The sequence below is a fragment of the Rhinolophus hipposideros genome (genome assembly GCF_964194185.1).
Source record: "Rhinolophus hipposideros genome assembly, chromosome: 5".
Classification (NCBI taxonomy): Eukaryota; Metazoa; Chordata; class Mammalia; order Chiroptera; family Rhinolophidae; genus Rhinolophus; species Rhinolophus hipposideros.
In genome coordinates this window covers 1451782-1465761 of record NC_138051.1, presented here as the reverse complement: position 1 = coordinate 1465761, position 13980 = coordinate 1451782, and the positions used below count along the sequence as shown (strand labels likewise).

The following is a 13980-nucleotide window of genomic DNA, read 5'->3' as shown; positions in this document are numbered from 1 at the left end:
AAGTCACTGACTTTAAAAACATAACAGGCTTTCAAGTTGCCTCAGAATACTACCGCTGCTTGTGATGCATTACAGCTCGGTGTATTGTTGTACATTAAAAGAGCTGGATACTCAACAGGCTCAGACACAATTTGAATGAGCAATTAATAAAATGAATGTGTTACTGTTTTAAAAGCATAACAGACTTGATGATTAATGTAGAGTTGACAAAGTCTTTAAGATGAAAAGGCAGAGGTGGCACTTTTTTTCATTACAATGCAGGTAAAATTGAATCGAGTGGATTCAACAGAAAAGTTTTAATAAGGCAAATGTCAAGCAAGCACACTCACTTCTTCAAAAAACAAAGACAATCTAAGAGTTTAATTACAAAAACACTTATACAGAAAACTTGGCATTTCAACAGTTCCAAACACATGTACACAATTTTTTTTCCTACAATCTTGTCAGAAATAGAACACTTTGTTTCATTTTCCTCAGCTGCTCCTTGTGTTTCAATAAAAGGAAATAAATCTGTAACACTGAATAGGCAACAACTTATTTCTTGAGAACATATAAGTGCAGCAATATCTACAAGTTTATTGGAGGACACGGATTAGGTGTCACGTTAGCCTGTAAGCTCACTTACCGCCTCCTGCCTGGGCACAGAAAGCAGGAGGCAACACAGACCTGGCCCGATGGTGCCGTGTGTGGCAGCTGAGCCCCAGCCCCCAGTAAGCTGGGTGCGTGGCTGCTGCGAGAGCCAGCGTATCAAAGGCAGGCTGCTTGTTTGGTGAGAATGACTGCACACGGGAGGCTCCCTCAAGGTCTGGCGCGTTTCTGAATGTGCGAGCGTTTCAAGGTGAAGTCAGGAAGAGCCAGGAGCATGATGACGTTCGGACTAAGTTACAGCCTTTCCTGGTTAACGGCTCTCTAACGAAGCTGCTCAAAAGTAACACAGGAGAAACAGAGACGTAGTAGGAGGAAGGAAGAAGAGATGGGAGTATCTGGCAGAAGGCAGACACAAAACCTTCCAGAACTGGCTGGATGTCTTTCTGCTGCAGACACTGTGTTCCAGCTTGGACTCAGCAGGCAAGGCATCTGAGAGAAGTTTGACAGGACCAGCAGGTGAGAGCAGGAAAACAGGAAAATACAGAAAAAAGCAGGTGGGTTGGCTAGGTTTATAGCAATAGATAATGATGGGTTCTTATTCTAAAAATGTGCCAAGTGGTGACATGTGGGCTTCAGTCCATGGAAACTTGATGTATGTTCATAGAAGACATTTAAAAAAAGTCTGTTTTGTTGTTTTATCTCCTTTGGGCTACTGAAGAAATCAGGTGGGGGTGCTGAGAGGACACAACAGCTTACACCCTGGCTGGGGACGTGCTGTACGGAGCCACACGTCCACCTGCCTCAGTGGCGTGGTGCCCGGATGGTGGGCTCTGCACGCCTGGCTTTCATTCCAAAGGTCTCAGTGCAACCATCAGCCTCGGGGTGCAAAGCATCAAAACCAGACCAAATCTGAGAGGAGAATCAGAAACCCCTCTTCCCTCTTGGTATTTGAAAAAAAAAAAATTCATTTACTAAAGGGGGAGAAGGAAGGACAGCTTTTCCTTTGGAGATGGATTCTACAGTTATGACTACAGAAAGAGACAAAGGACCTAAGAATTCCTTCGTGTCCTTTGTCAGCTCGAGACTTGTGATAGGCATGAACCAGCACACCTGGGATTCCCTCAGTTTTCACTCATGATAAACTTTGGGTTTTTTTTCTTCTCCATTGCCAAACGAGGAACTACTCCTGTTCTCTCCTATTTACCTAAGGCCTTTTCCTCAGCAAAAAATGCTCCACAAGACACTGCCACCAGAAGGGAACAGAAGAGCCTTGCTGGGCTGGGAAGATGGGTACGTGCAGGAGTGAAGCTCAGGAAACAGCAGGCAGGGCCTGGGAGGAAGGATGGTGCACAGCCTTCGGGGCCACAGTCAGGCCGCGTGGGCCAGCCACGGGGGAGGCAACAGGGCCTGGCTCACAGGACACCGCCAACAAGCAGCGCCTTTCCCTAAAGTCACAGCAGACTGGGCCCAGTAAGAGGAACTCCTTCAGGACCCTGCCGAGCAACAAAGCCCAGGGCTCAGAATATGGAGATGCTTCACTTTGTGGGGGGTGAAAGGAATAACAAGCCAACCCCCAAAGGCATTAAAAAGTGACAGGTAGGTAGAAAAGCAGAGCGCCACTGGTAAAAGGGTCCAGTCTGAAGTGGAACAATGAGAAGGCCTCCTTTCTGCTGCAGATGTCAGTCTCAAGGCCACCTAATCAGCAGAATATATGCAGAGCCACTTAACAGAGAAGCAGACGACAGGAAACTAAAGACTTGGGAGAGTGGTCGCACACTTTCAAAGCTTCACAAGGACGATTCCACAGGAAGTTCAAACACACAGTCCTTCTGCTGTTCCCTCATGACTTCCTGGGGTGAAGGCATTTACTTCATAACTGGTAGTTCTTTCACAAGCAGTCATCTGTGCTCTCTCTCTGCCTCCACTCAGTTCAAATTTCCACAGAAGGCTTCTCATTCCTCACAAGTAAAACCACTTACAGAAATCTTGGAGCTCTGAGACCTGTAAGGGAGGGAGAGAGAGAGGAAGAGAGGGAGAGAGAGAGAGAGAAAAAATACCAAAACAGTAAGCAGATCAGAAAGACTTAAGGGCTATGGGTTAAAAAAACACCGTTCTATTTTCAGGAGGGTTAAGGTGAGGAGCAGAGTGAGTGTAAACAAAAGAGCTCATAAAGCTCCAAGGAGGCATGGCCCCCGTCATGCCACGTCCCGTCTGGGTCCTGAGAGGCTTCCGCTAAGCCCCCAGTGCCAACCAGGGCCTGTGCTCCAGCTCAGCAACAATGTGTGTGTGTGTGGGAAAACAGTTTGGGTGAACACAGGAAGGCAACTACCATGATGATGGAAATTAGTACTACTCTGCATTAGTCCCAAGAATGAAAGATAAATCAAAATCGATTTTCTTCAAGTATAAATTGAAGGACGTCTGCACGTGCAGGAATGTATTTCTTTGATAAAAATGCCATTACATAAGAAATATTTTTTTCAACTCTCCAACAGCCAAATATTTGCCATTTGGTGCGATTGAAATCAAGCAACATATGGATTTTGATGGTTTGTATAAAGTGGTCACCCCCAAGGCTTCCTCCTGACTCTACTTTTTTCTAGGTACAAGTTAGCCACAAAGAAAGAGGACAGCTGGGTAATTCTTCCATTGTATATCTGTAAAAACAATTTGTAAATGGGCTGATCAAAATTTTTTACCTTATAATTACTGGACCGTAATTTTTCCTGTTTATCCCCTATTTATCTTAATGCTCTCATTCCATTTTTTTAGTGCTTTCCCCTTACACCATCCTCCTTACAGCTACGTTTCAGAAACTCCACTGAACTGGAGTGTTGATACATGGGTCCTAGATCTGGACTCTGCATTATCTACACAGGTATTTTCAGGCAAGACATTTCATTTGGGACTCAGTTTCTTCCTATATAAAACGTTGGGATGTCTAGTATGTTAGCTCTAATTCGTTCCTTTAAAACTAGAGACCATTAGCTTCCCGTTACTTACTGGCTCCTGCCAGTAGATGAAATCTTTGCCAAGCTCATGTCAGAATAACTAATTGCACCACGAATGCTGGGGACATTGGGCCTAGTTGTCTGTACATATTTGTATAATGAGGCCAAGCGAGTATTAATCAGAGTCTTTATAAATGTTATGGTTGACAATTTTGGGAATCTGGGGAACTATTCAGTCTCAGTTACGTTTGCATGGCTAGACTTTAAGAATCTGTATTAATAAAATGATTCACATTTTCAGGTATCATTTTTTCAAGGGAAAATATTTATAGTTTAAAATCAAGGACAACGGTAACATTCTAGGTTTTCAAAGGCAGAAAGCAGTACTACAGTTTATATCCTTAAGATGGGTAAAGCTGTAGGATAGTCTTACTGGCAAAATACTCAAAACGGAAAACCACTTTTGGCTCAAAACTTGCAATCACCGCCCTATACCTATGAGAGAAGACACCATGTTGTCAATTACTGTGTTCCTTCAGAATCTTCCACACTGTTTCTTCCAGCTCTCACTTTTCAACATACAAGAGAGCTAATTGAAAACACTGCGTGAAAATGAGAAGGATGATGAGCTCCTGAAAATCCCAGGCCTGAATTTACAAGCTGTTCCCTTCGTGAACAGCAGCATAAATGCCAGTTCTGTATTCTGCAGGGAGTCCAGCCACCGCTCAGAGGTACAGTCCCTTCCATCTGGTTACTCACTAGGAGGACACAGTCCTTCCCCATCAGAGCAGGGCCAACGCTAAAGTAGAATGAATTGCCTTGTAAGTTACTATCCAAGGGCACGACTAAGAAGGAGAAAGACTACTGCTTTGTCTCTGCTAGCAGACGTTGCCTTTTAGATAAAGAATCATGGGTTTTATTTATTCTTTATTGTTATACATGTTGCTCAAGGTCCAAACCATGCTAGAATGAATATGTATGAGTGTGCTCATGTACCTGTAGGACCAAAAAAAAAAAAGAGATTCAAACCGCTGACTGGCTCTTCTAGGAGCACCTCCTACTGCCCTCTGGCTCAGCATCCATGTCTCATCACCACGTCATCTGGTCCAGCCCTAGGATTTCCACACAGTTTATATGGCTGCAGGTATGCAACAATTTACTCAATCGACCAAAGGCTGCCAATTTTGTGGGAGGGCATACTAAAGGGCACCCTATCTCTAGGGTGAACAAACACCAGTTCCATTTAAGAAATGATACCTGATGATTGACCATTAGTACCAAATGTTTACATGGGCAGATACCTTCTGGAAATGTACTTTTTAGAGATAAAAAGTACAACGCACACTACTAGTGATTTGTTGAATATCTTTTTAAAAAGCTTATTTTCTCTCTCCTCTTTTTTTTGTTTATTTTTTAATTCGTTTAATCAGAGCACTAACTGTTTCACTGTAAGGTTAGTCCACCATAACATTTAACATACAGCAGTTACTCTGAAATTGAGTGATGAATGAAAAGCTTCTTACTTATGTAGGTTTATATACATACAATGTCTCACTGACTAGTGTTGTAAATTATCATTAATATTTTCCAGGGAAAAGGAAACTTAACAATTAAGTGATTTTTATTTTGTTGTTGTAGTTAGTACTATTTTGGGGATAATTTCCTTAAAGTTTCTCAGTCACTCTTCAAAGCCTTTTGGGAAACTAACACTGGAGAATACAGCTAATGAGTGACAAAGCTAGAACCAAGGTCCAACCACAAAAATCATGCTCTTTCCAATAAACCATGCTGAGGCATACATGAAAAAAAAACTATCTTGATTCTGTTTTCTAACATTTGCTACATTTGGCAACTATGTAACAGGAAGCTTAATTAAGTCTCCATTTCATGTATTCAGTGTAATCCCAGGGCTTTGGTCGTCCTGATAAAGTCCACGCTAGCATGTAAATATCACGTCCATGAACACTCACCATTCCCTAACGATCGAGCCTGCTCACAACTTCTCGAACTGTAGCTATGAAGTTCTCATTGTCTTGGGGATTTGCTAAAATAATACTGTGCAGTCTGTTCATATATGAGTCAATGGTCTCCACTGTGGGTGTCTCTCCACTTCCTGAAGTGAGAGAAGACGACAGTTAGAAAACCCTCTGCATTCAGGTTAACCGTAACACAGTTACGTGAATCCACAGCAAAAGAAATTGTGCCTCTAATGTGGTCTGCTCCACAGACAAGATTTTAATTTCTGAGGAGAGACTTTTAGACCTCAAAGAAATGAAATTAATCCACTCTATAAAAAACCAGCTGGGTATACAATTCCTGTACAGCATATATGAGTAGCCGCAGATAACAAAGGTTGGTCATTCTCCCCTTTCTTCTATCCTCAACATGAACGAAAATGTATGAAATACTAGTGTTTGTTTTCTTCTTCCTTCCCATTAAAATTAGAAAGCAAGCAAGCAAACATACATAAGAAAAGTGCACTACTCAGGATTTATTACCCAGTTTAGATTGTTATGAACATCAACTCAGCTTAATAGAAAGTAAATTATATTAAAATATAATTTGAGAACAATTTAAATGACGAGAGAGCTTAAAATTTCGCGTGACTGTAGCCAACACTGAGATCCTACTGCATGACCCACAGAAAACTCTAAGGGGGGAAAAGCCCTCATTTCATTGATTTTCCGTTTGGCGGGAGCCTGCGGCCTCACCCCAACAATACCGACACGAGCCGCACGTCCCGCTCCCTGGGCACTCAGGTAAGGATGGCATTACCGGGCAAGGGCATGCTGGCAAAGCTGCTGGTCAGCACCTGCCGCAGGGTCTCCAGGTGCTGCTGTAAGACGGCGTTGCGGCTGCGCTCCTGAATCACGTCCACCTCCAGTTTCTCCACCGCTGTGCGCATGCTCTCCACGTGCTTTTGCAAGGCTGCATTCCGCTCCTCAAACTCCATGTTGGATTTGCGAAGCTGGCGGAGCTCTGCCTCGCGAGCTGAGAACACCCCGCCCCCAGACATACACGGTACACATGTTGCACTTGGAGTCACATGGACTCTTACAAGGAAGTCCTGCTTAGCTGTCTCTAATTAGATAGCCCACCTCCTCTCCCTATTCTCATTATGACCTTCCAGATAGCAATTTCAGCAATAAAACACCTGGCTCCCCAGAGCTCTTTTAATTCTTTAAGCTGGTCATATTCTATACTTAAAATTGCAAGGAACAGTTGCAATTCCCAGAATTTTTGTTTGTATTGTTTTTTAAAACTATGCAATGAGAAGCCTGAGGGGTTTCACTGGAAAATCCTGGGAGACTGGGAAAGTACAGCTTTGGGTCTCCATCTTTACTGCAAGGGGGTCAAACTTAATTCTTACTTAGTTTACATTGTGGACGCCCATGTAAGCTTTTATTTGTAAAAAGGGTTCCAGACTCACAGCATGAAAGCAACTGAATTAGTGATGTATATTCATTTTCTTTGATCCAGAGACTAAAGCAGCATTGACAACACTAGCCTAGCTTTCCTTCACTGGTCTTTGAATAACTATCTTTACTAGAGAGTGAAGAAGAGGCAGCTTTTGAACAGTGAATTCCTCCTGAGAATGAAATCCCTGGTCAAGACCTCAGGAACACACACCTTTGCTGTGGTTCAGGAATTCCTCTGTAAATATAGGGATGTCAAAAACAGCCCGTTCCTTTACCTCTGTTTCTTTCTGTGAATCAAGAGTAACACAACAGTTAGGGTCAAGGTGGTGGAGGAGGTAAACACTGTGATGCCTCCTCCCACCACCACATCAAAATTACCGCTAAATTATAGAACCACCACCCTGGAGAACCCCCTGAAGACTAGGTGAACAGAACTCCTATAACTAAGGATTAAAGAAGAAGCAACATCAAGACTGGTAGGAGGGGTGGAGACGTGAAATGGGCTGGTCCCACACCCATGTGTGGAGGTTAAGAATGGGGAGGGATATCTCGGCTGCCAAGGTCCCTGCTGAGGAGTGAGGGGTCCCAACACCACACTGGGTTCTCCAGCTCAGACCAACAGTGCCAGGAAGAGGAGTCCCCACAATAGCTGACTATGAAAATCAGCAGAGATTCTGTCCCAAGGAGACAGAGGGCTGCTGGAGTCCCAGGCTCCTTTTAAAGGGTCTGCACACAGGACTTACTCAGATAGACTCACTTGCTCTGAGCTCCAGGTCTGGGGCACCAGCTCAAATAGCACCAGGGACATATGGGAGGGACTGAGTTGTCTAGCATTAGGGTAAGGGCTGGAGGGATAGCTCTAACACTAAAGTGATGGCAGGTACCACTGTTCCTTTGTTGAGCCCTTCCTCTACCCAGCCCACAGGTATAACAGGCATCAAATCTGAGTCTTCATCAAACTCACCCCACCCTGGTGATTCCCTAAGAACCGGCCTGACCCAACTTGAGCACAGACTGTAACCCCTTTCAGCAGCTGTTTCTCCCAAGGGGCTGGCCTTGGCCTGCACTGTGGACTTCCCTAAAATCCTTGAAAGATCCACACGGCCCCACCTGACTGGCCTCAGTGTGCCCTGTGCCTCTCGCTAAGCTGCCCCCGGTAAGAGTGGCAGCCGGCCTCAGCTTGCAGCATAGTCTCTCCCAGGTGCCTCCAAGTCCATCATAGGCAGCTACCAACTGCAGATCACTTTGTGGCTCCCACCATGTGGCCCAATGCCAGACACACACAGTGGCTGATCTGGGGCTTCACTAGAACTCCTCCCAAGAGGCCCCCAAACCAACACACCTGGTAGTCAGCCTCAGACCACACCAGAGCACCACCCAATTAGGTCCACAACAACACACCCAAAGACGGGACTCGAAAGGCACTAGATTCCTGATACAGGTCAACCCCCACACAACAGCTCGTTTTTTGCAGTCACGACCAGTCCTCACAGCCGGTCAACCTGAGGGTCAATCCCATCCACTAACATGCCAAAAACAATCAAGGCTCAACTATAATAGGAGGGCACACACACAACACACAAAAGGGACACCCTTGGAGCACCCAGCTCAGGTGACTGAGGTTGGGGCAGAGGGGAGAAGGAGAAAGAGGAGGAAGAGAAGAACAAGAAGAAAAAAATAAAAAGATGTGAGTATTAAAATGGCAGTAACTACCTACCTATCAAAACTTTTAATTTAAATGTAAATGGATTAAATGCTCTAATCAAAAGAGACAGAGTGGCTAAATGGATAAGAAAACAAGACCCATATGTATACTTCCCACAAGAGACCCACTTCAGATCAAAAGAGAGGTACAGACTAAAAGTAAAGGGATGGAAAAGACATTTCACGCATTGGCAACACGACGAAAAAGCTGGGGTAGAAATACTTGTATCAGACAAAAAAAGACTTTAAAACAAAGGGTATAATAAGGGACAAAGAAAGGCATTCCATAATGATAAAGGCATCGATCCAAGAGGATATATATACTTCTGTAAAATTTTACACACCTTACTTAGGGGTACTTAATATATAAAATATTGATGGACATAAACGGAGTAATCCACAGTAATACAGTCAGTGCAGGGGACTTTACCGTCCAACTGGCATCAATGGACAGATGATCCAGGCAGAAAATCAACAATGAAACAGTGGCCTTAAATGACACATTAGACCAGATGGACTTAATTGATTTTTATAGACCATTTCTTTCACCACTTCTATTCAACATAGTTTTGGAAGTCCTGGCCACAGCAATCAGACATGAAAAGGAAATAAAAGGCATCTAAATTGGAAAGGAAGAAGTAAAATTGTCATTATTTGCAGATGACGTTATACCATATAGAGAAAACCCTAAAGATTCCCCCCCCCCAAGAAACTATTAGAATTGATAAATTAATTCAGTAAAGTGGCAAGAGACAAAATTAATATTTAGTAATTGGTTGAATTTTTATACACCAAAAACAAACCATCTGAAAAAATTAAGAAAACAATCCCATTTAAAACAGCATAAAATACACACACACACACACACACACACACACACACACACACACACACACACACCCCAAAAAACCAACAACCCTAGGAATAAATTTAACCAAGGAGGTAAAAAGACCTGTACTAAGATTATAAGACATTGAAGAAACAAATACAAGAATATACAAATAAATGGAAGCATACATCGTGCTCATAGATAAGAAGAATTAACATCGTTAAAACGTCCATACTACCCAAAGCAATCTGTAGATTCAATGCAATCTCTATCAAAATACCAATGGCATTTATCACAGAACTAGGACAAATAATACTAAAATTTATATGGAACCATAGTAGACCCCAAATAGCCACAGCAATCTCGAGAAAGAAGAACAAAGCTGGAGGTATCACACTACCTGATATCAAAGTATACTACCAGGCTATAGTAAATATTTTAAAACAGCATGGTACCGGCATAAAAACAGATACACAGATCAATGGAACAGAATAGAGAGCCCAGAAATAAACCCACACCTATATGGTCAATTAATCTATGACAAAAGAAGCAAGAATACACAATGGGATAAAAACAGTCTCTTCCATATATGGATATATGGTGTTGGGAAAACTGCACAGATCCATGCAAAAAAAAAAAAAGGAAAGAAACTGGACCACCTTCTTACATCATATACAGGAATAATCTCAAAATGGACTGAAGACTTAAATGTAAGAACTGAAACCATAAAACTCCTAGAAACTTTCTGACACTGCTCTCAGCAATATTTTTACTGATATATCTCCTCGGGCAAGGGAAACAAAAGCAAAAAGAAACAAATGGGACTACATCAAACTAAAGAATTTTTGCACAGCAAAGGAAACCATCAACAAAATGAAAAGACAACCTACTGAATGGGAGAAGACATTCGCCAATGATACATCTGAGAAGGGGTTCATATCCAGTATATATGAAGAACTCACACAACACCAAAATAACTAACAATCCGACTAAAAAATGGGCAGAGGACCTGAATAGACATTTCTCCAAAGAGGACATACAGATGGCTAATAGACATATGAAAAGATGCTTCATCAATCATCAGAGAAATGCAAATTAAATCCACAATGAGATGTCACCTCACTCCTGTCAGAATGGCTATCACCAAAAAAAAAAAAAAAAAAAAAAAAGAATCAACAAACAAGAAGTGCTGGTGAGGATGTGGAGAAAAGGGAACCCTCGTGCACTGCTGGTGGGACTGCAAATTGGTACAGCCACTGTGGAAAACAGTATGGTCTTTCTAAAAAAATTAAAAACAGAACTATGATATAACCCCATGATTCCACTTCTGGGTTATTTATCTGAAGAAATCCAAAACATTGATTCGGAAAGATATATGCATTTCTATGTTTACTGCAGCATTATTTACAATAACAAGATATGAAAGCAAGTGCTCACTGACAGACAATTGGATAAAGAAGATGTGCTACATATATACATAATGGAATATTACTTGGCCATAAAAAAGAAATGAAATCTATGTATGGTGTAGTTGGTTACTAGACTTATCAGGGGGATCGCTTTGTAAGGTATATAAATGTGTAACCACTACGCTGTACACCTGCAGCTAATATAATATTGAATGTCAACTACAACTGGAAAAAAATGAGTAACAAAACAGTTAATCTTAAACAGAAGCTAAGTTAAAGAAGGCATGCTGTTCAGTGTTTGTGTCCTTTTAAAGAAACAGCAGGCTGAGCAGGGATAGGTCCAGGTGAGGCTGTATTTATTTACCTTTTCCCAGGACTCAAAGCAGCTCAAGCAATTTAAGTATTCAGCTCTCTCAGTTTTACAATTGCTGTGCAATGAGAAACTTTAAAACAAACATACATAAATTTCCCTAGTGGAGAATCTGGAAGCCATTTCTCAGCTCTGTGCTTTGAACAGTTAACAATATACAGTTGTGGAAGTGACTGAGGTAGGTATAGAGAAAGGTATAGAGAAAGGGAATTTCTAAGAGTATTTTTCAGTTGCTTCTGTTGGTGGTGAATATAAAATGATCTCTGAGGTAGGACTGTCCAGTCTAAATATGCAGAGTGGACAATAAGAATTTTAACCAGAGATCTGCCAGCCATGAGCAATAATAATGGTATTCCATTGGTACTTCTACTTTACAAAGGGCAGACTATAATTGGGGATCTTTTAGACGTTCTTCAGACATATGAAAAACAAACAAAATCAAGATGTCAGAAATAACAAGGCTCTAAAAATGAAAAAGTCAAGGATTATTTGAAACAGAAAAGAATAACAAAGCCTAAAATTAATTCACCAATAATTTTTTAAAATAAAATTAAATCAATTTAAAATAAAAGTCTCACAGAACTACTGAAAAACATATTGCACAATGATCCTTAAGACTAAAGTCAATTTCAAGATGCTTTGGCTGCCATTTCTACAATGAATTTGAAAGCATTATTAATATAAGTTGTAAGTGTCTTGGCAGTGTTTAAAATCTTACATAATATAAGATGGTAAAGAGAACAGTGGGAGATGCATACTGAAGACTTGCTAGTGAAATCTGAAGATCCCAAAACCTTTATAACATAAAGAACAATTAAAAGCAATCTAGACATTGTTCTTATAAAAACATGGTTAAAGCCAGAGAAGAATGTATCTTTCCTGCACCAGATAAAGACCACCAGTCTTTATCTTTGAACACAAATGGGATCTGGTGCCCAGTAGAAAAGCTAAGCTGTTAACAGCTAAACTCCTGTGTTCACACTGGTGTCTGCCTTATAAGTGGCCGGGTTGTGGGAACTGCCTGCATGGGCAGCTGGTCAAGACAGACAATCTGAGATGGAAGTCTGAAAACTGTATTTATCTGGGGAATCTTTCAGAGCACTTAATTTTTAACCTTGTACTTCTTAAAAAAAGCAAGCAAAGTTTCCCAGAATAATTTAAAAATAAACAATGGAAGTGTCATCAAAAGCTCCAGTTTCAACATGCAAAGCTCTACCTCGCGCAAGTTGCTAATGGATTTCAAAGAGAAATAATGTATGGGTGAGAAAGGCTGGTTCCAGAGGGTTCTTTTCACAGTGGCTTTCTCTTGACTTTGCTGGTTTACCATATGCTTTAACTCTGTTACTAGGTTGCTGCCGGTGAACAGAAAATTTATGATCCACAATTCCGACATGTACAGGTATAACAGATATAAGCACAAGCCCCCAAATGACTTTGGATAAACTTATCCTGACCTTGTTCAGTCTCCAACTTAAATGCACAGGCTTATGTGAGATCAGCTGCCTAGCCACAGGTCTGAGCATCCGCCAGTCAGATGTTAGCTGGGGATGCTGGGCTCACACTTCCTGGTGCCGAGGGCCCTCTCCGGGCCTTCATTACACACACAGCTAACTCTTCTTTGCCAGAGAGGTTCAAACCAAGCTAACTACTACAGGGCAGAGGACAGTACCACGTAGGTGCACTAACACACTACCTTTGGTACAGATTCTCCCAATGCACAATGAGAAACACCAAAGTAATTAAACAAAACTGTTCAGTCTCTGAGTGGCAACAGAGAAATTCTACTTAATGGAAGAGTAGTAATAAAACCGTCAGCACTCTTCCATTACTGGATACATTACTCAGCATGGAGAAGGTCCTCCTGGGAGCTTGGATAGACTTAAGTTGCTCTAAGGATTGCTCAGGGGAGTAAAATCCTAAGGATTTCATTACCTCTTTATTGGAAGGGTCGAATTTGTTCAGGCCGAGTGTCATTTAGTCATTTCTCATAAATTAAAGCAGAAACTAAATTCTTGTTTCCTAGTGCTAACATGAGGTGTAGACACTTTCTCGAGAGTACCACTAGTTGTCGCCTGGGTCTAGTGGGCTGGCTTTCGATTTGAGAGGAGCAAGAATGCGATTCCCTTTGCTTTTCCATCCTCTATGTCGTGCGGAAGGTAAGAGAACAGAGGCCCTTCTGAACTGAACGTGCTTGGCTGTGATATAGGGCCAGGGCCAGGACCTCACAGCGCCTTTGGCTTTAGGGAGTATGCTCGCTGTTGTGTGCCCGCTGATGTGCCCACTGGCACACAGGATGGCGTGCACGGAGCGTTTCCTTAGTTCTAACATGTGCTCTTCAGTACTGGCCTTGGCTGCCACGTCTTCGAAAGCCAAGCTCCATTCAGGAGCACAACAGGTTTCCTACTAGACACCAACCAAACAGTTCTGCCTGAGCTGGCAACCAACTGTGCTGGCATCTCAGACAAGCAGGCCCACGGAACTTGCAGCACTGTTTAGTTTATCCTACAGCACGGCACTTGCTGCCAAGAGGGCTGCACACGAACAAGAGGCCTGGGTTTCAGTCACATCGCCACCTCTAATTCAGCAGTGATTCTGGGTGAAGTTCTTTCCCATCATTGGCAAGTCACCTTCCTTACCGGCAAAATGGAGGATGAGTTAGAGGATTTGAGGCCTTAGTATTTTTGAAGGGAGCTCCAAGACTATTCTATTA

The 13980-nt window shown here is 42.2% G+C and overlaps 1 protein-coding gene across 1 annotated transcript in view; it reads right to left on the bottom strand.

The window, feature by feature from the left end:
- Positions 1 to 345: 345 nt before the first annotated feature.
- Positions 346 to 13980, bottom strand: part of HMG20A (high mobility group 20A) — a 73728-nt gene continuing 60093 nt past the window's right edge. The window contains exons 7-10 of the mRNA XM_081047900.1: positions 7170 to 7245; positions 6315 to 6530; positions 5510 to 5652; positions 346 to 2589 (exon numbers count right to left, since the gene is read on the bottom strand). Coding sequence (XP_080904026.1) covers positions 5516 to 5652; positions 6315 to 6530; positions 7170 to 7245 — 429 coding nt within the window. The 3' untranslated portion in view covers positions 346 to 2589; positions 5510 to 5515. The remainder of the gene's footprint in view (positions 2590 to 5509; positions 5653 to 6314; positions 6531 to 7169; positions 7246 to 13980) is intronic.